Source organism: Canis lupus, chromosome 20 (genome assembly GCF_003254725.2).
Source record: "Canis lupus dingo isolate Sandy chromosome 20, ASM325472v2, whole genome shotgun sequence".
In the NCBI taxonomy this organism is placed as follows: Eukaryota; Metazoa; Chordata; class Mammalia; order Carnivora; family Canidae; genus Canis; species Canis lupus.
The window spans coordinates 37,631,939-37,657,325 of NC_064262.1; the positions used below are offsets into that span (position 1 = coordinate 37,631,939).

At 57.2% G+C, this 25,387-nt stretch overlaps 1 protein-coding gene across 1 annotated transcript in view; it reads right to left on the reverse strand.

Moving 5' to 3' along the window:
* Positions 1 to 233: 233 nt before the first annotated feature.
* The window catches only part of DNAH1 (dynein axonemal heavy chain 1), an 81,897-nt gene continuing 56,743 nt past the window's right edge, over positions 234 to 25,387 (reverse strand). The window contains exons 40-78 of the mRNA XM_049097883.1: positions 25,095 to 25,253; positions 24,851 to 24,958; positions 23,604 to 23,744; positions 23,290 to 23,450; positions 22,705 to 22,862; positions 22,174 to 22,347; positions 21,378 to 21,416; positions 19,030 to 19,208; positions 17,834 to 18,064; positions 17,035 to 17,231; positions 16,442 to 16,577; positions 15,380 to 15,588; positions 15,078 to 15,249; positions 14,097 to 14,288; positions 13,624 to 13,734; positions 12,672 to 12,857; positions 12,079 to 12,270; positions 10,728 to 10,895; positions 10,442 to 10,633; positions 10,168 to 10,299; positions 9,578 to 9,703; positions 8,812 to 8,931; positions 8,540 to 8,689; positions 8,285 to 8,445; positions 7,232 to 7,457; positions 6,895 to 7,090; positions 6,418 to 6,569; positions 5,613 to 5,809; positions 5,217 to 5,365; positions 4,808 to 4,962; positions 4,595 to 4,726; positions 3,720 to 3,890; positions 3,461 to 3,640; positions 3,218 to 3,394; positions 2,471 to 2,641; positions 2,184 to 2,314; positions 1,490 to 1,841; positions 943 to 1,177; positions 234 to 403 (exon numbers count right to left, since the gene is read on the reverse strand). Coding sequence (XP_048953840.1) covers positions 282 to 403; positions 943 to 1,177; positions 1,490 to 1,841; positions 2,184 to 2,314; positions 2,471 to 2,641; positions 3,218 to 3,394; positions 3,461 to 3,640; positions 3,720 to 3,890; positions 4,595 to 4,726; positions 4,808 to 4,962; positions 5,217 to 5,365; positions 5,613 to 5,809; positions 6,418 to 6,569; positions 6,895 to 7,090; positions 7,232 to 7,457; positions 8,285 to 8,445; positions 8,540 to 8,689; positions 8,812 to 8,931; positions 9,578 to 9,703; positions 10,168 to 10,299; positions 10,442 to 10,633; positions 10,728 to 10,895; positions 12,079 to 12,270; positions 12,672 to 12,857; positions 13,624 to 13,734; positions 14,097 to 14,288; positions 15,078 to 15,249; positions 15,380 to 15,588; positions 16,442 to 16,577; positions 17,035 to 17,231; positions 17,834 to 18,064; positions 19,030 to 19,208; positions 21,378 to 21,416; positions 22,174 to 22,347; positions 22,705 to 22,862; positions 23,290 to 23,450; positions 23,604 to 23,744; positions 24,851 to 24,958; positions 25,095 to 25,253 — 6,540 coding nt within the window. The 3' untranslated portion in view covers positions 234 to 281. The remainder of the gene's footprint in view (positions 404 to 942; positions 1,178 to 1,489; positions 1,842 to 2,183; positions 2,315 to 2,470; positions 2,642 to 3,217; positions 3,395 to 3,460; positions 3,641 to 3,719; positions 3,891 to 4,594; positions 4,727 to 4,807; positions 4,963 to 5,216; positions 5,366 to 5,612; positions 5,810 to 6,417; positions 6,570 to 6,894; positions 7,091 to 7,231; positions 7,458 to 8,284; positions 8,446 to 8,539; positions 8,690 to 8,811; positions 8,932 to 9,577; positions 9,704 to 10,167; positions 10,300 to 10,441; positions 10,634 to 10,727; positions 10,896 to 12,078; positions 12,271 to 12,671; positions 12,858 to 13,623; positions 13,735 to 14,096; positions 14,289 to 15,077; positions 15,250 to 15,379; positions 15,589 to 16,441; positions 16,578 to 17,034; positions 17,232 to 17,833; positions 18,065 to 19,029; positions 19,209 to 21,377; positions 21,417 to 22,173; positions 22,348 to 22,704; positions 22,863 to 23,289; positions 23,451 to 23,603; positions 23,745 to 24,850; positions 24,959 to 25,094; positions 25,254 to 25,387) is intronic.

Sequence of the window (25,387 nt, forward strand, 5' to 3'; positions counted from 1 at the left end):
TAAGGAGGCCTCTAGCCCTGCCTGGTGTGCTGTCCCTGGAGAGGCCCCCTGGAGGGCTCAGCTCTACTCGTGTTGTATTTGGACAGGTCCAGCAGGTCAAAGCTGCTACTTCTGCCATGTCTCCACTGCTCACCACGATCACCCTTGAGGCTGCTGCAGCCCCTCACCCCCACTGTTGTCCTGGTTGTGAGTCCTGCAGAGTGGCACTGACAAAGGCAGCTGAGGCTCAGTGGAACTGCTTAGAAAACAACTTTAATGGCCTCAGCTCCTCTGTCCTGAATCTAGTAGTCCAGGGCACAGATGAGGGCCACACCACGCTTTATCCAGTGTCGCTGGGGCTGATTGGAGGGGATCTCCACAGCAATGACGTAGTTGGTGGAGTGGCCCGTGGTTGATAGTGTTCCTGGGCAGGCAAGAAGTGGGGAGGGTTAGGCTGCTGGTCACAAGAACAGGGACTGGGTAAAAGCAATGGACTCCGCCAACTGAGCTGGAGCAAGCAGGGGCCTTGACCCAAGGGGGAGCCAGACTGGTGACTGGGTCTGGCCAAGGCTCTGGCCTGCCCAGGGTTATGGCGCTGTTGACGACGGGAATGGGAGAGTTGATGCCTCTGCTCATTCCCTGTTGGATCCAGCCCAGGCCCACCTCCCCTTCAAGCCTCCATTAACCCGTCTGAACTGTTAGCAGCCTAGGGCTTCCAAGACCCGGGTGAGGCCGGCTGAGGGAAGCAAGAGGAGGGTGAGCTCCGGGGCCACTGCCCACAGAATGAGCCCAAGTTCTGGGCATTACCCTGCCTGCTGCTGGTTTAGCTCTGTCCTGGCCAGGTTGCTCTCAGGAGTGCTGATCGGCTTCTGTTGGCCATCCGGTTCAGCTAACCTGTCCAGTTAGGCTGGCCCAGTCCTGAGCCCCCACCTGTGGTGCGGGTTCCCCACCCTGGCCCCATACCAGCTCGGGTCAGTGTCTTGTAGATGGGACACAGGTAGAAGTTCTGGTCCTGAGTCTTGCGGTTGTGCGTAGGCACAAGCCAGATAACAGCCATCTCTGTGTATAGTTCCTTGGACCGAGATTCGGCCAGTTGGAAGGCTGCAGGGTCCCAGCGGGCCCCTTCCAGGAATAGCCCATGAATGTAGCACCCCTCCTTGGGCCTTTTCTTGAGCTCTGACACTGACTGCTGCATTACCTGTGGTGGGCACAAAGACATGCCCCCCACGTATAAACACCTGGAATCTGGGCTAGGATTTAGGTTAGGAGGCACAGACTCCCTTCTGAGAGCCTACGTGCCCTTTATTCACCCACTACTTCAGCTGGCAGCCTGTGGTCTGTGTCCTGCCCCTAGGGGTTTCCTGGGGGCTCAGAGCCTCTTCTGGCTTGGCTCTTGCCACCCTAGCCCTACTCAAGACCCCCTGACTGCCAGCCAGCTGTGGCTTCAGCACCCCTCCTTTCTGGGCCATACCCCAGCCTTCCCCTGGCCTGACCTTGGCTGTATGCAAACCTTGAAATCAAATGAGATGGTGTCAATGGAGATGACAGACTTGCGGGCAAAGTTCTGGAGTGTGCCTGTCAGGAAGGCCTGGGGGAAGAAGAAGCCACTGATCCAGAAGACAGCTGGGATGCCCCCTTGGATCCAGGCCTGCAGGAAGTCCAGGCGCTGCATCAGGTCCATGACCCATGAGGACAGAGGCTTGAGCGATGGGTAGGCCTTAGCGTTCCAGAGCTCAGGCACAGTGTTGTTGTACAGGCTGGTAGCCATCAGCTCCAGCTGCGAGGACATCACCACCAGCCCCTTGAGTGCCTTGAGGAGGTCTCGCAGCGTCTCTGTGATTACCTGCAGCAGCCGGTTGTACCTATGGGGCCAGTGGCAAAGAAGCGAGCAGTGGTCCAGGGCCATCTGGCACTATCTGTACTCCCCAGTTGTAGGCCACAGACAGAAAAACAATGGCGGAACGTGGGGCTAAGAGCACAGAGCTGAGTTGGGCAGCCTGGGTACTGATCTCAGCTCCTTAGCAAATGTGTAAACTTAGGTCACTTAACTATTTTGGGCCTTGGTTTACTCATCTGTGAACTGGGAACAACTTGGTTGAGTTAGAGCACAGACTTGGCATGGTACCTGGCCCATAGGTTGCTGTCATTTCTCTGTAATAATAACTCTCCATAAGAACTCAGGTCTGGGGGGCGAGGGGGTTTACCGAATGACCTCCTGTACTAGCACTGTGTTCATTGACTCCTCATACAGCACGGGGTACTTGGCCACCACCATCTGCAAGTTGATGGGCTCAGGAACCTGGAGCAGAACATTGTGGGCCACATCCTCCACTATCTGTGGGGGCAAAGGGACACGGGGACGGGGGTCAGGGCCAGCACACCTTAGTTCTTGCAGGGTTCCACATGCACAGAGTTCCCTCTGGGGGAGCAGGCAGGATACTGGGGGGAGCCCTGCCCAACCTGTGGGCCCCTTCCCCCTGCTGCCACCTACCTCCTCCCGGCCCAGGCTGCCCATAGAGGATGATTTGGGTTGCAGCTGGATGATGGCACCAAACAGGGCATAAGTCTCATTCTGGGCAAAGGTGATGTTGGCATTGTCATGCAGGCCGAAGATCTCAGGCATGTCATTGAGAGGGAGGCCTTTGATGTAAGAGAGGTAGCCCTAGAGGGTGGGAGGGCCACACCTGAAGCCTCGCCCTACCCCTAGCCGGTGGGCGGTCCTCCAGTTAAGCACAACTCTCACTTGTCTCCCCAACTTGTAACCCTTACACATCTCCCTCTTCTTGGGACTGCATGGCTTCTGAGGCGCTGTGTGGGGAGCCTTTGCTTCCCCCGCCAGCCCTCTTCCTGCTGCCATGCTGCTCCTTGCTCCTTCATTCAACTCCTCCAAGCAGTCACGCTTCCCTCCTTACAATGATGACCCACACTCCAACAGCCAACCCGGCCCCTGCCAGCTCCGCCACACATCTTAGCAGAAGCACCATTTCCTCTGGGACCCCTTGGAGGAGCTGCTGCTGCCTCAATTGAATAATTATGCTCAGGCTGTGGCCGGGAAGCCAGAGTTCACCTCTCCCCACACAGCCTGAGCTCCAGGGCAGAGACTCAGTGTCCACCTTCCTCACTGTGGCTATCTCTGTGGAATGGGGTAATCCATGAAAAGGAGCTGCTGGAGGGCCGGGGCCACGCCTCCTCCCACCCAGCACCTGAGGGTGTTCAGGGCACCAGCCGGCAGGCTTACATTGAGGTCGTAGGTAGGCTGGATCTGGTGGTAGACGCCTGAGGCGCTGTAGCTATGCTCGTGGTGGAGCACGGAGGGGTTGTAGTAGTCTTCCAGGATGTTCATGACGCAGCGACGGTCCCAGTCATCAGTGACACGGCCCCCATAGTTTATCTCCCCGGCTGTGTACTTGAGGACCTACAGGGCAGGTGTGAGGGCCCCCACAAGCACCCAGCACCCCACCCTAGCCTGTCCCTGGCCCACCTTGTAGGGGATGTCCTCATATTCATCCAGAAACATCTTGAGTTGGCTGATACAGATGCGCAGGTCCCCGTCTGTGAACTCATAGGGGATGTTGAAGCCCAGGGCCCCAAACTTGCGGCGCTCCAGGGCATTCCCGTGGAACAGGCACAGGGATAGCAGAAGGGACTTGAACTCCATCACCTGTGAGAGGCAGGGGAGTGAGGGGCAGGGCCAGGCCCCAGGCATGGCGATGGGGAAGGGTGTACCCCTCACACCTCACCTTGTGGCAGGAGTTGAGGAAGTCATCGCTGAGGCTGCTGTAGGACTTGAGCAGGTTGGCCTTGACGCCACGCGGCGGCTCGATGGTCATCTTGGAGCCATTCTGCAGGATGGACACTGGGAACTTGTTGCTGGGCAGGCTGGTGAGCCACAGGCGGAAGTCCCGGTGCACCTGGTGGCCACATACCACATGAGCTCCTTCCTACCAGGAGCTCTGGGCCACCTGCAGCATGACCCTCCCCCTGGGTGGGCCGGGCCAAGCTAGGCTGTGCAGACCACTGATTAAGAATATGGTCTTGGGGCACCTGGGTGGCTCAGCAGTTGAAGGGTTGAGCCTCTGCCTCTGGCTCAGGGCATGATTCCCTGGTGATCAAATCTCGCATCAGGCTCCCGGAGGAGAGACTGCTTCTCCCTCTGCCTCTGTCTGTCTCTCATGAATAAATAAGTAAATAAATAAAATCTTAGAAAAAAGAATATGGGCTTTATCAGGTAATGATCTCAGGGTTGTGAGATCAAGCCCTGGTCTGCTCCACACTGGGTGTGTAGCCTGCTTCAGATTCTCTCTTTCTCTCCCTCTGCCTCTACCCCTCAATAAAAAAAGGAATAGGGGCTTTGGCAAGTCCCAGGGTCACCAGTCTATGCTGGGTGGACTTGGGCAAGTCACATCAACACTGGTAACAGTAACTCAGGGAGCCATTGAGAGGATGAATCTAGCTGAGGCTTGTTTCATCCATATATCACTTCCCGAGTGCTGTGTGCCAGGCTAGGACGATCTCTATGGGACAATCTCCCTCAGTCTTGGCTCCTGGATGGATGCATTAGCAGCCTCTTCAGCAAAGGAGGACATTGGGTCTGTGGCAAGAAGGGCAGCGCAACCTTATCGGGATTGATGTGCTCGATGAGGCGCTCCAGGGCTGGCATCCAGCTCGGTGCCAGGTGGCAGTTCTGGAAGAAGACCCACTTGCCCCTCTCTATGGAACTGTGCATCATGGCCTCTGCGCGAGGGCCCTGTTGGGATGGGAGTGCTGAGCGGGGAGGGGCCAGCCAGCCCGGCCTCTAGGCCCCCACCCCTGCCCACACCGTCTTTACCTGGCCCTGGCCCAGGGAGATGGCAGAGAGCTTCTTGGAGAATTTCATCTCTTCAGCAAACTTGTAGAGGTCGGCAGCGGGGTCAGTGCCAGGTGATAGCACAAAGATGAGGGGCGTGGTGGAGCTGGAGTCTTTGAACACCACTGACAGGTTGGCTGCCTATGGGTCAGGGAGAGATGCTGGGTCCCTGGGGCTGAGGCAGGGCAGGACCAGGGCAAGGCAGAAGGTCCTGGAGCTTCTAGAGAGCTCTCAGAGAGGCTTCCTGGTGAGGCCTGCAAACTCCCAGAGCCTTTGGAGGGTATGACTAGGAGCTCCAGCCTGACCAAGGTTGTAAAATGGTCTGTCCAGGTGCAGCCAGGCCCCTGGGACCCATAGGTGGGGATTAGTCTGGGCACTGGCTGAATGGCACTTGCCTGGGGCTCAATGAAGCGTGGCTCCAGATTGGTGGCCACAAAATCTTGCATGGCATTGGTAACCTTGTCTCCACGCAGGCAGCGGAGAACCAGCAGCTTCTGGAACTGGTCCAGGTACTCATTCCAGATGCCAGGCAAGGGTTCCCTGCAACAGGCCCATGTGTCCCTGAGAGCTGACCTGTGGGAAGGCACTGGGCCCAGGGACTCTGCTGGCTGGATGACCGGGGAGAGTAGAGTGCCTAGAGGGTACACAGCCGGGGCACAGAACAGATGTGGCCACAGCTGCAGGACAACCCTGGGTGGCTCCTCAGACAAACCTCCTGTGCAGGCCTGTTCCTGGGGTCTTACCTCTCCACATGACCACCCTTGCTATGCCCTGGGGTGCAGCTCACCGGTGGGGTTCAAGGCTGTCAAAGATGGATTGGAATTCTGAGAGGTGCTTTGTGAAGTCTTGGGCGAAGGAGGAGAAGGCTGGGAGGTTTGAGAGTGCGAGGATGTCTCTCCAGGCCCGGTCTGACAGCCAGTCGGGCGCTGGGTTCTCAGTCATGAGCTGGATGGAACCTCCGGACAGGAGGTAGCGCCACTCACCCTGGCAGGGGACAGGGGGAGGCTAGTGCCCACCCAGCAATGCCTCCCCTACCACCCTCAGCCAGAGAAATGGGGTCCTCCCTGGGGGTGGCAGTCAGACAGATAAGTCTGGGTTAGTGTCCCCGCTCCACATTTTCCTGGCTGTGTGTCTTAGGCAAAGGATGTGACCTCTCTGAGCCTCAGTCTCTTCATTTTGTAAAGTAGGAAGAGTGGGAATTTAAGTTGCTTCCCAAGGGTTTTGTTAGCCTGGCACCTAGACACGGCGAAGGCTTGGGCTGTTAATGCTCACTGTCTCGGCAGTGATTTCCAACACACAGCAAAACACCGGGGCTCATGAGAGCCTGAGCTAGGGGGTTCAGGACTGTATCTGCTCACCAGCACACTTGGCTCTGAGAAGGCTGTGCTCACAGGACAGCTTGGGCCACAATGAACCCTGGGTATCCAGACTGTTTTAAGCAAGGAACTGTTTCCTAGAGCCTCTGTCCCTTTACTCTTGCTGTACCCTCCTGCCTGGCCTTCTCTTTCCTTCCCAGGCCTGGCAACAGGGCACTTCCTCAGGCCATCTGTCCTGGGTCACCGGCCCAGCTGGCTGCCCCTTTGCTCATGCACCTGGTCGATCTTGTCCTCATTCATCATGATACGGACACACAGCAGGAAGGCAAACATCAGCTTGTGCTTCTCAAAGAGGCTGCGGCACACGTTGCTATAGAGGTTGTAGGTCAGGTAGCGGTTGATGTTGGCGATGCGCTTCTTCAGGTTGTCTGTGGGGCAGGGAGGTGATGGCAGTGCGTGAGGAGAGGTGAGGGATAGCAAGAGCCCCTGGGTTCAGTCCAGCCCAGTGGGTCGGCCCCACAGCCATGAGGGCAGTCTGGGCATCCCCTGGGGGCCTGTGAAATTCCCAGCAAAGGGGCTCTAAGGCGGTTGGGAGGGGCGTGTGTGCTGTTATGTCTAATATGAGAGTATGTGCAAGTGAACACAGGTAAGAGTTTACACATACGTGTCTGTTGTGGAGATGTGTCCAACTGTGTCACATCTGTGCCAGAGTGGGAGCCCATGCGTCAATGAGTACATGCATGCCAGGCCTACCTGCCCTCTCCGAGTTGGCGATGCCTGAGCGGAAGATGTTGAGAAACCACTCCAGGGAGTACTGGTACATGGGGTCCACGTTGGCCAGGTCAGATACACAGAAAAAAAGGATTTGGGTGCGGACAGCCACAGGGATGTACTCCATGCGCGTGAGGTCAATGTCCCTCTCCGTCTGCTCTGCGATCCTGACTTTGGCCTGGAGGGGCAGCAGGGTAGTGGTGGTCAGGCGCAGGCCAGCTGGCAAAGAGCAGGAGGCAGACATAGGCGGGGACAGGGGTCAGGCCTGGGGTAGGTGGGGAGAGGCAGGAGTTGCAGGCAGGGACAGGCAGTTGCTGACCTGGATCTCGGCAGCCTTCATCTTGGAAGCCTCCAGCACCTTGATGAGCTCCATGTCATCCACGGGGTTGCCTTCGGAGGAACTGAGCCTGTACAGGATCTGGTCTTCGATGTCCTTCAGCTCCTGGCGCATCTTGGCATTACTAACAATCAGCTGATTCTTAGCTTCCTCCAGGTCTGGCCGCTCCTCAGCCACTACCTGGCCCAGTAACTGGTCCTCTAGGCCACTGCCAGGGGAAGGGGACACCATGTCTGTAACACTGGGAGGCTCCAGAGGGCCAGTCTTGAGCCTGCTCATCTATCTACCTGTGCCTCCAGGCTCCAAGAACCCAGCATCCCTGCCAGTATCATCCGGGGAGGCCTAGCCTCTTTCTTGGCTGCAGGGCTAATGCAGAGCCTGCCTGCAAAGTGACCAGTTCTCAGTGAGATGCCAGGTGGCAACCTGGAATCCCAGGATGGGTCAGGTGGTTGGATACATGAGTTGCTGGGATCGTTGAAAAACATCCTCTTGGCAAGAGGGGGCTAGGTGACTGGTAGGGACAGGCCTTTCACCACCTCATCCATACGAGGTTAATAGTGGCCACTAACATAGAGGCCAGAGCATGGAGCAGGTTTGTGGGCTCTGTGCAGGTGACCAGCAAAAGCCATAGTGCCTGGGCTCATGGCAGCAAGGCAGGAAATGGGGTTTGGGTACAGGGAGCCAGAGTGTGCCGGACTCAGGCTCCAGGGCAGCTCTGGGGGCAAGTGCACAAGGGGCTGGCAAGGGCTGAGCTGTGGGGAAGGGTACTTGGACAAGATGGGGCTAGCGCTGACCAGGGAGGCTGAGGGGCCCTGCCCAGTGATCAAGCGCTCTTGATCTTCGGGGTGGGGGTTCTTATTTGGAAATGGTGGCAAGTAAGGGGAGCTGGAGGAGGTGCTAGAAAGGCCTGGAGGGCCAGATTGCCTTGGAAGAAGCTGCTGGAGCCTCTGGGAAAGCCAGGGAGTCTTGGCCCAGGGGTGGGAGAGGGGAAGCCAGGAAGAGCTCACGCTCTGGGTCTGGGGCCTGGAGGCTTACCTGGGTGACAGGGTGAAGTTGATGAGGGTGAGTTTAGTGGAGATCTCAGGTGTGTAGTGTGGGTTGGGCAGCTTAGTGGTGATATACATCCTGAAGTCCTCGTGGTAGGGGATCACCGTGTCCCCCAGCTTCAGCACTGTGTTCCCCTGCTGTTTGTATGTCTACGGTAGGAGGGATGGGCAAGCACTGTGGCCTGGGCTTCGCCAGTGAGGCAGTGAGTGGGGCTGCCCTTTCCCCCTGGTGCTGCAGGCCTACCTGCTTGAGCAGCACGGGCTCCAGGGCCGGGTCCAGCTCCTCGCCCACATTCTCCAGAAGGCAGGGCTTGCCAAAGCGGATAGCATTCTCCATGCTACGCAGGAAGTCCCGGTCACTCAGCTTGAACACATCCAGCCCATTATCCTTCTCCTGTGGGCATAGGGGCAAGTGGGGTCTGTGAGAGCTGATGGCCAGCTCAAGGCTCAGCTACTGCCCCTGTACCTGCTAAGCCCAGCTGCGTGGGGGTGGCAGCACCAGGCAGATGGGCTCACCATGTTCTTGATCCATTTGTTGGCCTGGCCCTGAGGGTCAATGAAGTGGGTCCAGCGCTGGGAGAACTGGTTGATGACCCCGTTCTCCACTGACAGTGTGTCATTGGGGAGGCCAGCAATCTGTGGGGGCATCAGGTGCCAGACCAGGTCAGGGCTGTCCCACAAGCGGGGTCAGCTGGGGTGACAGCTACTCCAGCTTCATGCTCCGCTATCTCTTCCCTCTCCTAATTGTGTGCCTTTGGAGGGAGGGGCAGACGGCAGTGTGCACAGGTGTCAGCCCACAGGACCCCCTACTCTCTCCTGCTCCCAGGCTGGATCCCAACACCCTCCTTCTCTGGGCCTGTCTGCCATTTTGCCTACTGAGTCCTCACTCACTCAGACCGTCTCCCAGAACCCACAGGCCACCTATACCCTGGCCTATACTCTCCCTTGGCCTCTGCCAACAGCCTCTTGGTTTTCTCCCTGGGCCAACTTTATCTATCCTTCAGCGTCTAGCTCAGATCTGACTTCCTAACCTCACCATGGATGCAGCTATCCTACCCCGACCCACTCTGGCAAGCCCCCCTTGAATTCTCTGCCCACAGTTAGCTAGATCCGTGTCACACTGTGTTCAGCTTTCTCCTCTCCCACCCACAGCTTCTTGTTGGGCCCAGGCAGGTTCAGGGAAGGCATCTCTGAGCAGGCTGAGGACTGAGGAAAGAGGGTGGGAGGGAAGCAGGGGGCTCCTGGCTTAGCCTAGTCACTCCAGCACCCCCCAGACAGGCACCTGCCATGAGCGGATATTCACAGGGTTCCCGAGTGTCCCGATGAGCGTGGGCTCAGAAGTGTGTGGGACCTTGTGTCTCTTGAGCTGCTTGACCCACTGGTTGTAGAGCACCGTGCGGTACTGGCCCTGGGGAGATGCCAGGCTCAGGGCCGCCCACCACGACATGTGTGATGCCCTCCTACCTCGCCTGCCCCCCAGCACCCAGGAGTTGTACACAGAGGTGGAGTTCAGCAGTGGAGGAAGACGTTTGCACTCAGGCCCCACTTTGGGTGACCCCTTTGGCCTCTGTAAACCTCAGCCCCTCATCTCTAAAACAGGGCTAATGACAACAAGGCCCACCTGTCAGGGAGGCTGTGAGGACTGAATGAGAGGTACCCAGCAAGCATAGAAGTGCGAGCTCAGGTTCCTACTAGAAAGCCGGCCCTGCCAGCTTTCCTGCACTGCCTTATCCCCCATGCCTGGAACAGCACAGGGTTCAGATAGGGCACCTGAGAAGCACTTGCCGAATGAGTGAGCGAGGGGAGAGCCACCCTGTAGGGGGCCCCTCATGGCCGTGAGAGTGTCCCAGGGAGGGCTGAAAGGCTCCTTACTGTGAAAGGGCCCAGGTAGGCCACGAAGCCAGCAGCCGCCAGCACGTCACCAGAGATGTTACCAAGCATATGTTCCAGGTTCTCCACCGTCTCCTGCCAGCGCACCTTCTCATCCGACAGCCCGTTGATGAGCTGCAGAGGTATCCCCGTGGGATGGGCTGTGCTTGGCCAGGCCAGGGGATGGAGAAGGGGTGCAGGACCTGCCCGCCACCCCCACCTCCCAACCTGCCAGACCCTCCCAGCCCATAGGCCCTCCGTGCAGGGATGTGTGGACCTTGTCTGCCCGGCCCAGCCGCTGCTCGCACTGCTCGCACTTCAGCTCCAGCTCCTCTTTCTTGGTGATGCATTCCCGGTACTTGGTCTGCATCGTGGTGATGCCATCCTCCACCTCACGCAGGCGCTGCTTGGCCTCCTCCAGGATCCTCTGGGTCACCTCCAGGTCATCCTGGGCTTCCCGCAGGGCTTGCTGCAGGCAGAGGGCTCAGGGCTAGCTTTCCAAGGGGCCCTGGGACAGCCCTCAGCTTCCTCCCTCCTCTCCCCCAGCGGTACCCAGTACTCACCCGCTTGGGCTCCACCGCCTTGGCCACAAAGTGGTACTTGTGCATGGCACGCACCCACTGGCAGATGGAGGTGCAGGCCTTGGACACCTTGGCGATTGCAGCTGGCTGGAACTCCTCATTGTCAATGTATGGCTGGATGGCTTTGATCACTGCCTCCCCAATGTTGTCCTGGGGAGGGGAGGCATGGGCACTGGGGGTGGGGGCTGCTTCCCGGGGAGGAAGGGGTGGTGGGGTTTGCTAAGGAACACTGATGCCCTGTGTAGGCTTCAGCACAGGTATCTTCCTTAGGGAATAAACAGTCCAGAGGGGCTTGCTGGAAGAGGAACTTCTGTGTCCCAGATTTCAGATAATACTATCAGAGACTTCAGCCACAAGAAACCATGTAGTCTCAAGGTCTGGTAATATGCAGGCCCCATGTAAAATTTGTTTAGCGACAAGGGCTGTTCGTAGCAGGTGTGGAGAACAGCAAGTGACTCTGATGCCCAACCAGGCTCATGTTCAAGAGTATTAATCCTCACCCCGAGAGCTCATCACACTCCCAGGGTTCCTGTCCCACCCTGTGAGAGTCCAACACTATAGTTCAGAATGAGCCCAGGAATCCGTATTGTTCATGAATTCCCAGAGTTTAGAGCCTGGGAACAGGGAGCCTGAGCACTGGCCATGAGCACTCCTGATTCGGGCTGAATTAGGCTTGTGCGGCTTCTGGTTTCTAGACTGATGGAAGTGGAGGAGGAAGAATGGGGAAGTCTCTAGGGGTCCAGCTGCCTATGGGCCATTATCTCCACCCCCTCAGTGCAGCCTGGGGTACTTGGGGCCTGATACTGACTCATGGTGATGGTGGGGGCCAGGTGCACAGGCAACTATCCCCTACCCACTTTCTGGGCTGAAGAAGGTCCCCTAAGAGGAGGGTGGGATCCAGGCTGACCTAAGCATGAAGCAGCCCCTGGGGGAGGACATGGCCATGGATACTGAGAGCCCCAGATAGACAGCAGACAGAGAAACCCAGGGACAGATGGGAGAAGCTGAACCTCAGCTGAGGCCAAGGGAAAGGCGATGGTTACACAGACAGTGAAAGTCTAGGCCAAGGCCATGGCAGTTTTCAGGGAGGAAAGGGCATGAGAGGGGTTCTTTAGGCTGCAGAGCTTTGGAGTGACAGTCACTCCATCAGCCAGAGAGCTCCTGGGGGGCCAGGATATGGTCCCAGTCAGCTCTGTGGCCACAGGGCTGCCCATGGTCAGGCAAAGGGAGACTGAACAAAGAGCCCTGCACTGGGGGGTGGGGGAGGCAGGCTCCTTTGCTCACTTCCTGGGCTTACTCACGGGCCTGCCCGCTCTGTGCCTGGCACGCTCACCTTGTCAAACTTGAAGAGGCTGTCAAGGAAGCGGCCAGGGTCCTGCAGCAGCCCCTTGCCGGGCTCCCAGTAGTCATCCACTTTGGAGCCGGGCTTCTCTCCGGGCACCTTCTTGGGCTTGATGCCCTTCATGATGCACACAGCCTCTATGACCAACTTCACGCCTGGGGGTGGCCGCTGCATGGCCCGGACCTGTGGGTCAGGCCAGGGGAGATTCATCATTGCCTGGGTACCCCTGGCGGGGACAGCCATCAGATGGGTAGATCCCACAGACCCAGTTCCTACTACCACAGACAAAGGGCATGCCTGGGTATCCCCCCACGTCTGCCCCGACCTGTGGTTCCTTCTGCTCCACCATACACCCAGGCCTGACCACAAGGTCCTAGATGCTCAGACCCCAAGCCCTCTTCATGTGCCTGCCTGGGTCCTGAGGGCAGGTTCAAGGAGGTGAGGACAGGCAGCTGGGTTTGAGGCCTGGTTCTATCCATACCTCTCAGCACATGACCCTTAAGGCATGTGGAGTCAGGGGGTCTGGGGTCCCCAGACACTGGGACAGATGCCAGGGGAGCTTTGGGAGCCGCCTGGCCACTCACCTCGGTCACATCATTCTTGTTGAGGTTGCGCAGGCTGGCCAGGGCTGCATCCAGGGCAGGCAGTGCCTCATCAAGATCCTTCTGGGCATCGTCAGCAATAGCTTGTGCCTTCCTGGCCTTCTCATTGGCCTTGATCTCCTCTGCTTGCACTGAATTCCGGGTCTCCTGGGCAATGGTTGTGTCCACCTGGGGACCAAAGGCAGGGAGGGCGCAGCTGGTGGCATGTCAGGGACAGATGTTCCCCCTCCCTTCTCTCCCCTCTTACCTTTCAGTCTCCCCAGGCAAAGAGAAATGAGGGCAGGGATGTCCCCATCCTCCAAGAGCCATCTCGGAGCTCTGGGAATGTGAGAAGCCTGTTCCAAGTGCTTCTGGTGGGCCTGGCATGGGGCTCAGGGCTTTGCGTGCTTGAGCACAACTGCCCTCCAGGAAAGGACCCCCTAAGCCCTCAGGGCATCACCATGCAAGACAGAGAAAGGCAGTCCCCCACATCATGTTCTTTCTATCTGCTGGAAACATTTTTAATACACTGACTTTGCAGAGCAGGTGTGACTGCTTCTACCAGAAAGCTGTCATAATGAACTTGCGAATCTGAGATGTCAGCTATGAAGGACCTGGCCCTAGAATTTGAGGATCTCGTGAAGACTCAGGAGACTTGGGCTGCACAGCTGCCAGAAGTGACCTGCCACTCAGTCCATGTTGTGATGATCAGGGTTTGGATTGCCTGTCTTGCTCTTCACTGCATCCCCTGCCCAGGGCAGGGCGTGGTAGAGAATAGGTTCCAAGCAAACACTTGTTGAATGAACAAATGACTACTGACTGAAGAAAACAGGAACCGAGGGGCTAAGCAACCTGCAGAAGTCAGGCATCCAGCCATCTCGTGGTTGCATGGGGACACCGAGCATCCTCAGACATGGTCAGACATCAGGGATGAGGGCCCGGGAGCATAGCTGACCTTGATCTGCTCCATGGTGAGCACGGTGTCCTTGGCAGCCTCTTCCAGCAGGGGTCGCATCATCTCCAGCTCCTCCTGCATCTTGGCCACGTCCTCGGAAGTACGCAGCAGCTGGTGGATGGGGGACACAGAGAGGAAATCTGGTGTGACAGGGTACCAGAAAGAGAGCTGGGCCTGGAGGGGGCTGGGGAGAGTGTCCTGCATGCAGGGTCACCCGCCCTAATTTATAAGTGACAGGTTATGGCTGGTTGCCCAGTGAGCCCTAGAGGAAAGGAGCAGTCCTCTGAGAATCTGTGGGGTTGACCTGCTTTGGCCTTGACCTTGTTCAGCTGGTAAGGGAGGAAGCTACCCATTTAAACACTGCAGGCTGCTGACTGAGAGGGTGGGCTGGGCCTCCCTGGGGCAGGTCTAAGCCACAGCAAGCAGTACCATGGGCGGCTAGCCATTATTCACAAAGTCCCACCCTGGCCCACCTTGTCAAGGCCACTCTTCATGCGATTCTTGGCAGTTTTCAGCTCCTGTTTCTTCTGCCCAGTTAGGATGGAGAATATATTAAGCAGTTCCAGGTAGCTCTTGGGGGTCACGTAGTTGTGGCGGGCCAGCTCGGCCAGGTACTCCACACATTTCCTGGCCACCGACTGGTGGATATACACGCAAACTTGAATCTGTGGATAGGAGACCACTGATGCCAGCCTTGTAGAGCCTCCAACAAAGACAGGGCACCAGGGTACCCTTGAAGCCACTGCAGTTGGATCCCAAGGAGGGGGCCACATGTAGGAAGCTCAGTGCCTCTCACACTCACTGTCTCCCATGATCCTTATAACCTCTAGATCAAGGTCATTCATTCTGCAGAAGAAAAACCCATGACCCAGAGAAGTCAAGGGGCTCGTTTTGGTTCACACAATTGTCAAAGGCAGAGCTGCCTTTGAACACGGACCCAGGTGTCTCCCAGATCTTGGCCCAGTGCCCTTGTCACAGCTCCCAAGACCTGCCTCGGAGAGTCCTAAGGTGGGACACCCCGCCTCCCTAACCACCCCATGGAGGCTAGATCTGTGATAACAGAGGATCCAAGGACCTCAGCATAGCTGGAGAGGGAAACAGTCTCACTATAGTTCTTGGCCCTGAGGTGACCATCACTCTCTTGGGTTGGACCAGACAAATCTAGCCCCCTATCTGTGGTCTTCAGTTGTTATTAGGAGGCTCTTTGAAGAAAACTGCCACAAAGCCCTCAGGGAATGAAAGAAATAGTGACTGTGTAACATGTGTCCAACCTTCTATATCCCTGTGACAAACTTGTGGCAGTCTCATGATACACATGAGGGAACAGGCTTAGAATGGATAAAGCTGTCTGCCCCAATGCCCCTCAGTATTGGGCCTGGGACTCTCAGCTGGGCCGCAGTGACCCTAAGCCCAAACCTAAACGCTGACAGCTTGCTCCTCACCAAAACACCTACCAGTCCTTTAATTACTTCAGAGGTGGCTTCCAGTTCTGGGATCTCATTCAGGAACATGGTGGCCACAGACTCCAGGGCCTCTGCTGGCCACTCGTTAAACCAGTCAATGGTACAGCAGTTGACAAGGGAGGGGAACTGCCTCAAGCGGGCTCGGAATACCTCTCCAATGGGGCTAGGGGACCAAGAGTCCAAATGAGACACTGACTCACGCCCCTAGGAGCCCAAGACCCTCCTCATGGCAGGCCCAGGTGCATCCCTGCCCAGCCCCGCAGTCCCTGCATGGCCACAATGGCTGCCCATACCTCATACACAGCACCATGTGGATATGGCTGCGCACACGCCCAGTGTAGGCAGCCATGAGGTTGGCCTTGGTGGGCTGCAGGCCTTGCTCCTGGATATAGGGCCGCATGGTATTGACAATCTGGTCCTGCTCATCTGAGGTATAGAGGTTGGGAATATCACCTGAGTTCAGAACATTGTTGATGTCCTCCAGGAAAGACTCATTCTTGATCTGGAGAGAGATGAGAGTACAAAAGCTAAGGCTTGATAATGGCCCCTGGGTGCAGGTCTCCCTGGACCTTCACAGCAGACCATGCCACTGAGGCTCAGAGAAGCTCAGGGTCATACAAGTGACCTGGTAAGTCATGGTGTAGGACTCATACCCAGGCCTGCCCTACAGCAGAGACTCTGAACATCACCACTGAGCTGTGGAAGGGTCCCAGGCCCTGGGTGAGAGATATGGTACCTTACTCTCACTTTCCAGCCCTCTCTATGCCTCAGCTTCCTCATAGAAGGAAAGCAGGCCATAGGCAGAAAGAAGTCATTGCTAGGAGGTAGGGGCAGGGCTAGGAACGGGGGGGACCCTACACAGAGTGGAAAGCATGCCAGGGCTCCTGTCTCGGCCCAATTCCGCCTACCAACCAGGTTTAAGTGCTACTCTGTTTGTTCTGAGACCCCGGAGCTACAACCTCACTTCCTCTTAGAGACCTAGGGACAGGCCTCATGTCTGGGGAGCCCTAGAGGCAGCAGCCCCCAAGAGGGCCACCAGGGGCACAGTGCTTCAGGCATAAGTCCTGCAGTCTTTGAGGTGGGAAGCCTTTGGCCAGTGAAGGTGGTGTCACCTGTGGTCAGCCATGGTGCCAGGGACCTTCTTTACTTTTGGGGTATAGTAGTGATCTAGGTCTCCCTAACTCTGACAGGCTAGGTTTGGCCCCCCACCCTGCATCCCAGCCATCCTTCTAAACGTCCACCCCACCAGACAGGGACCTGGGCAAGAAGGACTGACCACTTTCCAGGATGCCACACCAGGACGGGGTTGTATCCAGCCCACCCTGGACCCTGCCCACTGTCCGTGGCAGCGGCACCTGAGTGTCGGAGAACAGGAAGGTGATGGGCAGGCTGTGCAGGCCAGCCTTGAGCAAGACCTTCTTGACATCTTCACGCCACTCGGTCATGCCGTAGTTCTTGGATAGCTCAATCTGGAAGCACTCGTACTCGGCCCTGGAGACATACCAGAGCTCGAGGCCAAGTGCTGAGTGGGGGATAGCCAGACCCCACCCCCAGCCATCTGGAGTCTGGCTCCCAGCCTGGGCAGATCTGCACACTCTCCAGGCCCTGAACCTTCTCTCTTTCCTCCAGACCTTTGCTTAAGCTATTCCCATAGCCTGGAATGTACTTCTCCATCCTCCCAGCTCTGATCCTGAGGGGAGGCCTGTGGCCACCTGACCTAGGAATTCCTCCTGGATGTCTGCAGCCATGCCTCCCACCCTAGAGCACCACGGGGCACTGTTATTGCCTCTCCTTGGAGCCCAGCTCCCCTTTCCAGGGCATTCAGTAGCGTGTGGCTGGATGACCTGGCCCAGCATGGTCCCAACTCCACCAGAAGAACGGAAATGGAAGCAACAGCCTGCCACCGGCCACCGGCCGCCCGCTACCCAGCATGCCCAGGGGTCCTCACATGTGCGAGGCCAGCCGTGTGAGGGAGCTGCGGCCGCTGCCACCCACGCCCAGCAGGAGCGCGTTGCCCAGTGCCTGGCGCAGGGTACGGCTGATGCGGCAGATGTGGCTCATGGCATCCATGAATAGGACCAGCTTCAGCTTGGCTGTGTTGATCTGGTTGTAGTCCTCCATGTACTCCTCAATCACCTGCATCATCTGGGGCCAGGGAGGATGGGGAAATCTGGGCCCTCTCTCCATCCCCCATGCACTAGGGGATGCCCCCCTCCCATGGTCAGCCCCGCTCCTCTGTGCATGGAGGGGCATTGAGCCTTCAATGTAGGATACACACAGGGGCCTGAGGGGCGGGCTTGGAGCCCTGCCTGTTTCCTCCAGGTCTCACCTGGTGTACTGACCTGGGGCCCTCATGGGAGCTCCTGGGAACTAGGAGGGGATGTGTGTGGAGGGAAACCACTGGGGGGGCCACTGCAGCCACACAGCTCCGAGGCCTCTGACGAGGTCTCTTCCGTGCCTCCCTGAGGTCCTGACTCAGGGGTCCTCCCCTCCATGGGCAGCATGAGAGCCCCTCCAACAGGCCAGCATGTCCATGTTTACAGAGCCTGTCTTAGGTGAACTACAGGCTTGTCATCAGAGGTGGGCCAAGCAGGGCCCGTTGTGCCCTTTTGCAAAGTGAGGCAATGGGACCTAGAGTGGCAAGGGCTGGCCCTTATAGTCCTGACCCTCTAGTCATAGTGTGGTGGTCTGTTCGTAGTGCTGTGGAGGGCCCAGGGCACAGGGGGCAGAGCGAAGGGGCCCCTTACCTTCTTCTCACTGGTGATGAGCTCATAGGACTTGACGTCAGAGCCTGGAGACATGAAGTCCCCATAGAGGATGGGCTGGAAGGGACAGATGTCGGCAAAGGCCACCTCCCAGCGCTCCATGTGGCTCTCCAGTAGTTTGTCAAACCAGCCTCGGTCCTCCTCACTCACCAGGCGGTCTCGGAACACGCGGCAACTCTCGTGGTACCACAGACGCAGCAGCTGGACCTTGTCCTGCAGCCACCCCACGTTAGTGCTGGCCCCTGCCCTCGAGACCTGGCTGGGGCAGTGTGCAGGGGCAGCAGCCAACCGAGCACCCCACCTTGTGCCGTGCTGTCCCCTCCCTCAGCTCCAGGCCCAGGTGAGATCCAGCTGCATTAGCTGCTCATCAGCTTCTCCACTCTCAGGGCCCCCATGGCTCCTCAAACCCCAAACCCAGGAGGGATGACTGTTCTCCTTACACCTTCCCAACGCCCCACATCCAGCCACTTGGTGAGCTCCTCTGACTCTGCTCCCATCTCCAAGTCTGCTGCCACCTCCATCCCAGCTCTCCACCTCCCCCTGGGTGAATGGATGGCCCTCCAGAAGCCCCCAGGCCCTTATCTCTACTTATTTGACCCTAGCTTGGCAAGGTCAGGGCTGGCATCCGTCCTGTTCACCAAGTCTCCCTGGTCCCAGGCTCTGTACACACTGACCCATCCACCCCCACTGCAAGTGCAAATCTGCCCCCCTTCACCCCATGGTTCCCATCGCCTTCAGGCCCTATGGCCCCCACAGCTGACAGTCTGCTCCAGCCCACCCGGCACACTGACAGCCTACTCCCTGCTGCAGTTCTGTGCCTTCCACCTGGGCATCTCTGGTTCCTGGGATGCATCCTACTCATACTTCCTTCCAGAGCTTCTGCACAGGGCCTCCATTAGGAACCCTCGCTCTCCCTTGCCTTGCCCTGGGTCCTTTTGTGTGATCCCCATGACCACTGCCATTCTAGGCATGGATTTGACATGCAAGACATGGCTCAGCTGTAGGAAAGGGGGCCTGGAGCCCAGCGTACCCCCAGCCCTGCTCAAGGCCTGGCCAGGTGAAGGCTGGGCAGAGTTTGAGCAGTTAGGCCAAAATCAAGGGGCTGGAGAGGACTATGAGGGCACTGTGTGCTCTCCTCCACTGAACACTGGAAGGAACCCTGCTAGATAGATCCTTACCTCAACCTTCGCCGGGTCGGCCATGAGCATGCCCTGGAAGACCTTGGAGAGGTCCCTCAGGTTAAAGGTGTAGTGGGACTTGGCTGGAGTGGGCAGCAGCTGGGAGGTGATAGTGGAGTACACCATGATAGTGGCTTCCACGAGGGGATCCGTGAAGTGGGCGATGGTGGGGGCCCCAGCTGTGGGAACAGGAAGGTGGGCCTGGGTCACACAGGCAGGGGATCCCTGTGGATCCTAATCTCCTGCCTTTGCCAGTGCTGTGTTCTCTCCCAGATGCCCTTTCCCCAGCCTGGGGGCCTGGGTTCTGCGCATCCTTCAGCCCCTCTTGGATGCCATCTTCCCCACAAGCTCTTCCTGGTACCCCCCAGCTTGGGGTGAGGAATCTCCTGCTCTGAGCTCTGCCCTCCTTTACAGCCTCATTACCAACACAGTCTGTTGCCCACTGGGGCACTGGGACACATCCACAGAACTGGGGGTACGAATGGGGTCAGTGCTGGGCAGGGACCCTACTGTCTTGCCCTGTGGGGCTCTGAGCCCAGCAGGGGAGGGTCACATGGCCAACAGTGGCTTCAGGAGTGCAAATGGTGGATGTGAGGGGCCTGGAGCTCAGCCATGACCTGCGTGGCTTACCAGCCCCCCGGAGCTGCTGCAACCACCAGCCTGCATTTTCCTTACTAATGTAACTGAGGTTCTTGGTTCTTTAAAAACTATTCAATTCTTTGCTGGGAACCAAAATTCTGTCAGTGGGAACCTGGGGCAGAGGGAATCCCCTGAAGTGGAAAACAAGAAGGGGCAAGAGGGCTCATGAGCCCCAAAGACGGGTTCCTCCGTTTGTTATCACAGGCACTGTCCTCAGTCCTGGGCACAGAGGGTGGTCCCAGCCGACACACTCCTCACCCTTCAGCTGCTGCCTGCAGGGAGCCAGGCAGCCAATGGATCTGCAGCAGAGCCAACAGTAAAGGGCTACAGAGAGGCCAGCCGCAGCAGAGTATCAGGGGGGCCAGGGTTGGAGGCATTTGATGTAATCTTGGTCAGGGGCGGGAGGGCTCAGGAGGAGGGGCACTAGAGCGGAGAGCTGGACAGCGGACATGTGAGTGGACCCAGGACCAGAGCAAGTGTTCCGAGGACTGCAGTGTTAAGAACCGATTGGGGGGTGGGGCGGTGAGAGCAGAGAGGGGACAAGGGGCTGGGGTAGCCCTGCCTACCACTGTTGGGACTTGGGCTCTTGCCTGTAGTTGAGCAGAGGAAGAATGTGACCCAAATGAACATGGAAATGGGTCCCTTGGCTACAGGTGGAGATGGATAGACGGCTGGATGGGAGGTTGGGATGAGGAATGGGGGTGACCTGACCTGAGAGGAAGGGCTACCCTCCAGCAACAGTAAGAGCCCAGGAACATTAGGACTGAGAGCTGACCTTTGATCTGGCCACACAAAGCCACCATGACAAGGGCACTCTCCAGGGAGTGAGACACAGGGGAAAGTGGGAAGGGTGGCTGGTGCCAGCATGAAGGGACAATGCTCTGGAGCTGTGCTGTCAACATGAGTGGAGAAACGGAAAGATGGCCAGGGTGAACGGGAAGGGGCCCAGAGTGGCTGTGTTAGTTTTGTTGTTAAGACGGGAAATCAGGACATGTTTGCCTGCTGGCAAGAATGGCCCCAGAGAGATGGGCCACACACATCCAGTGTCTTGGGACGTGGAGCCACATCCTCCAGCAGACACTCTGCGGTGGGATTCAGGCTTCAGAGAAGGGCTCTTTGGCTATACCCAGGAGAAAGCTAGTCCTTTCCAAGCAACAGGAGAGAAGACAGGGCTGAGGGAGGCCCGGGTACAGGTGAGTGGTAGACCTGGAAGTCTAAGGAGGGCGCTGTCTTCTGATGGCCTCCTTCAGCTGAGGTGGGACTTGAGCCAGGGCTGGAGGTCTGAAGGGGTTGGTTATTCTGCTGCAATGACCACCAGATCTGCCCTGTGTGAGGCTGCTATAGCAGAGATGCCCACTCACAGCAGAGATGCCCACCCTTTGAATAGGGCCAGCCTCTTTGGAGCCTCTGCTTCTCTACACAGGGTAAGAATTTGTTGGGTTTCTTTATTAATCCATTTAACTCACATTGACTTTGCTTTTACTATGGGTTGAACACCACCCAGGCACTGAAGGATGACTGCTATAGGAATGGTCGAGTGAGCCTCTGAAAGTGTTTGCTGTGGCAGTAGCTCAGCGTCCCGATATGAGCCTGAGGATGGTTCTCTGTGGCCACTGGGACTCAGCCTAGGCCACACCCAACTGGAACCCAGGGCTCACCCTGGAACCAGTGTCCTACCCCATACAGGCCCTGTCCAGGCCTGTACTTACGCACAGGCTCCCGGTAACTTCTCTCCCCGAGGAGTCCATCTAGAGAGTTGAGGGAAAGACATGGGGCTCAGAGTTAGGTAGGTCCCTCGCTGCCCACCTTGGCCAGCCTCCAGAGCAGCCACCTACCAGCCACCCTCCTCAGCAATGTGGTCCCCACCCCTAGCCCAGCCTGTAGGCAGGTTCTGGCCTATCACCACTGGGGCAGGGCAGGCCAGGCCAGAGGAGGGAAGGCTGACGCCCATCACCCACCACCTGGGACAGTGCCAAGGGGAGTTCAAAGGTCAGAGTGTATGTTAGACAGGAGGTGGGCTGGTGGGGAAAACCTCATCTTGATGTAGACTTTTCCCCAAACCCCATGGAAGGTGAGGGCCTCTTTGTCTATTCTATATTGGTTCCTTTCCCTGAATTATAAAAGTAACATCCTTCCACCGGCTTTTCTGAGCAAGTACTAACATAAGTGTGGACTTATGCAGGTGAATACACAAGTGTGCGTGTGTATAAATCATATATTCAGCAATCACCATGCACCAGGCTTCATGCTAGATGCTACATGCAATGTCTATTTAACCTTCTTGACTTGGGATGGTGGACACTAGTATCATCACCCATCATACAGATGGAGAAACTGAGGCTCAGAGAGGTTCATGAATTGGTAACATAGCTGAGTAAAGGGTGAAGCCAGGGCTGAGGTCGCTGCCTCCACCGTTCCACCCTTTCCAGCCGTCCTAGGAGTAGCTTACCTGGCCTGGGCTTCTGCCTTTGCCCAGGGCCTCCCCAACTTCCACCCAGTGCTCACCCATCCAACTGCCCAGGATGGTGGAGAAGATGTGCTTCTTGCTGACCTCGTCCATCTCAGCAAAGGACAGGTAGTTGAAGTGGCGTGTCAGCCGTGGGGTGATGGCATTCCTGCCTCCGCCAGGGGGGCCCATGGCACAGATAAAGTTGATGTCCACCAGGTTCTTGAAGGATCCTGGAGTGGAGGCAGGAGGTCAGGAGGGAGCCCTACCTGGGGCTGAATTATGACTTTTGTGGGCCCTAAGCACTTGGCCTTCAGGGGCCTCCTCCTCTATAAAGACATTAAAAATTATAATTTATAACAGTATTGGACTAAAGATAAATATATTAGTAGAATACATTAAACATTAAAAACATTCTTTGACCTAGAACTTCATTTTCCTGGTGATTTTAAAAGAAATCAGAACATTTCTGTGGACCCTCTAAAAGTACTGTGGGCACTAGGCCCTCTGCCTACCCTGCCTAACAGGAGAGGCCCCCAGCCCTGCCCAGCACACCCAGCCTGCACCCCGCTGGGCCAGCCAGCACGCACCAATGACCTTGCGGTCATACCAGCCGCCATGGTCCATCCACTGGCGCAACAGCTCGATAGGTGGTTGGGCGCCATATGTCTCCAAGGCCGGCATATTCAGGTCATCGATGAAGAAAATGAAGTTGCGTCCCAGGGGCGGCCCAAACACACCCTTTCGCCTGTGGGGAGGGGCTGTGTGAGCCCAGTACCCACTGGTACCAGGTCCTCTGGGAATCAAGGGGTGGCAGGATAGCAACTGCTTTCAGCCTCCTCTGAATTGTTAGACTTCTTGAACAGCCTCTTGTTCCCCTCTGAACATCCTGGGACATCACACTTGGCCGCCTTGAGTCTGGGCTCCCTTCAGGCTGAGTCCCGCCTTGCAGGCAGGCCCATATCAAGCCCCACTCGAGTACGCAACCCAGGGTGGGTACCCATGGCTTGGGATTTCTGATGGATGATGGCTCCAGAGCAGTCTGCAAGACAGCCCAGGGCCCTCCAGGAAGTTTTTGGCAAACCCGAGAGCATAATTCGGTAAGGAGCTGAGAGAGTGGCTGGTTGAGCCAGGCTTGGAAGGACACTAGGTGTAGAAAGGAACAGAGTGCATGCCTCTTGTCCAGCTTGCTGTCAATGAGGTCCTGGGTCTGGTTGGCCGAAGTCCGGGCTGAGAAGGTGAGGAAGTGGCTGATGTACTCTAGCGGCAGGTTCTTGAGGAGCTTGTCAGAGATGGTGAGGGTCTTCCCCGTGCCTGTTGGCCCAATGCATAGCACCTAGGAGAACCAGGGTCATGTGTTTAAAACTCTTACAAGGTCTGGCACACAGTAGGAGCTGTCCACCCTGTCAATATGGGAGCCATCCTCCCTTGCCCCCACTGCCTTTTGGGCCTTGGTGTGGGTGAGGCAGGGCATGGCAGGGGCACTCACAGGCTTATGGTTGATGAGTAGCATGTCCAGCAGGTAGGACATCTGCACCGTGTCCATAGTAGGCACAATGATGTTACAGTAGTTGGTATCTGGCATCATAGTGAATGGAGTGGAGGAGTCCATCCACTTCACCCAGGCAATCTGGAACCATAGGTAGCTTAGGGCTGAGCCTGGAACTCCACCCCACCATGCTCTGGCCAAGTGCACCAGGAGGGTCAAGGAACTGCACTGCCAGACCCTGGCAGGAGAACCTAGGAGAGGGGCTGCTTCTGACTGAAATAGAGAGCCCCATGTCTGAATCTCTGCACAGAGTGGGAAATCCCAGGATGAACCCCTGGGAGTGGGGGACTCTCTGCACAAGCTGCCCAGGTTGAGGGCTTCCTAGGGACTGCCAGACCCTGAATCTCTGCATCAGGGAGATGTTCTGGAAACTGGATGGCCCAGAAGCCAAAGGCTTTTGCTGTTTCATCTCAGGCTACCCGAGGGTATGGAGCCAAAACCAGAGGAGTTGGCATCACTGGGACAATGAGAGATCCCCTGCCTGGTCTCCCCCAACCACCCCTACCTGCATGAATTCCTTCACCCACAGCCTCCACCCAGCTGGCCAACTTCCCCTGATGAGGGTGTTCATTATGGTCAAACCACAGGTCACACTGGGGACAGTTCTGACTGTAGACTCAAATGTGCCCTGTGAGATCCCTAGCAGGAGCGTGCAGTGGCCATCTCTACAGACGCTCTCTGCCCCCTCCTCCTCCTGGGCTGGGTCCTGATCCTGGAAGCACAGTAGGCTCTCGGAGCCATCACTGGCTGATAGGAAGGATAGGACACCAAGGCAAGCCAGGAGGGCTTGCTGCCCAGCCCCAAGGACATCCAGTTCCTAGGAAAATGGGACTTTTAGATAGAATTAAGCAACCATCCCTGGGAGCAGCATCAACATTGAGGAGGCAATGCATATGGTTGGGAAAGGAGGAATGCTAACATTTCCTGGTCCCAGGAAAAGTCTAGTTCTGACGCCCACTGGCTGGGTATGACTGTCCTGAGCCTCAATTTATTTGTCTGGAAAGTGGATACAATAAGAACTACACTGTGTATCTGTGAGGATCCATGACATAATGCAAATAACCCCCACCTGAGACCTGTGGCCATCAGCATGGTCTCCTCCCTGTAATCATTTTTCATTGAGGAGGACAGCCACCATCCAGTGGGGCCCTTCCTGTCCTGCCCCCTAGGCACAAGCCTGTGTTCACCTGCTTGCCCTCCTCATCTTCATCCTCATCGTCATTGGTGTTGCTGATGCCTGCGTCCTCCAGCCTGTAATCGAACACCAGCCCCTCCTCTGGGAAGTGCATGGTCAGCTGCCAGGGGACGGAGGAAAACCAGGCTGTGAGGCCCAGGAGTTTGTGTGTCTGCTTGTCCCTGGGGGCCGGGCCCCAAGGATGGCCCTGGGACACCCAGCCTTGGGAGCCCAGCCCGGAGTCTGCCGCCGCTCACGTTTTCTATCTTCATCTTGATCCTGAGCCAGTGGCTGAAGCTGAGGCGGCTGGCGCTGTCCCCCGTGGCGCCCACACTCCAGATCAAGGAGAAGATGAACCAGGGCTCAATCAGCTCTGGGATGCGGCTCAGCTTTTCAGGGGGTATTTTCTTGAGGCCCTGGGGACAGTGGGGACAACATCAGGCCCAGGCAAGAACAGTGCTGAGTAGCCTGAGGAAGCGGGGCTTCGGGGGCCACCTGGGGCCTCCACTGCATGGTCTGGCATCTCCACAGCAGACCGGAATGGGTAACC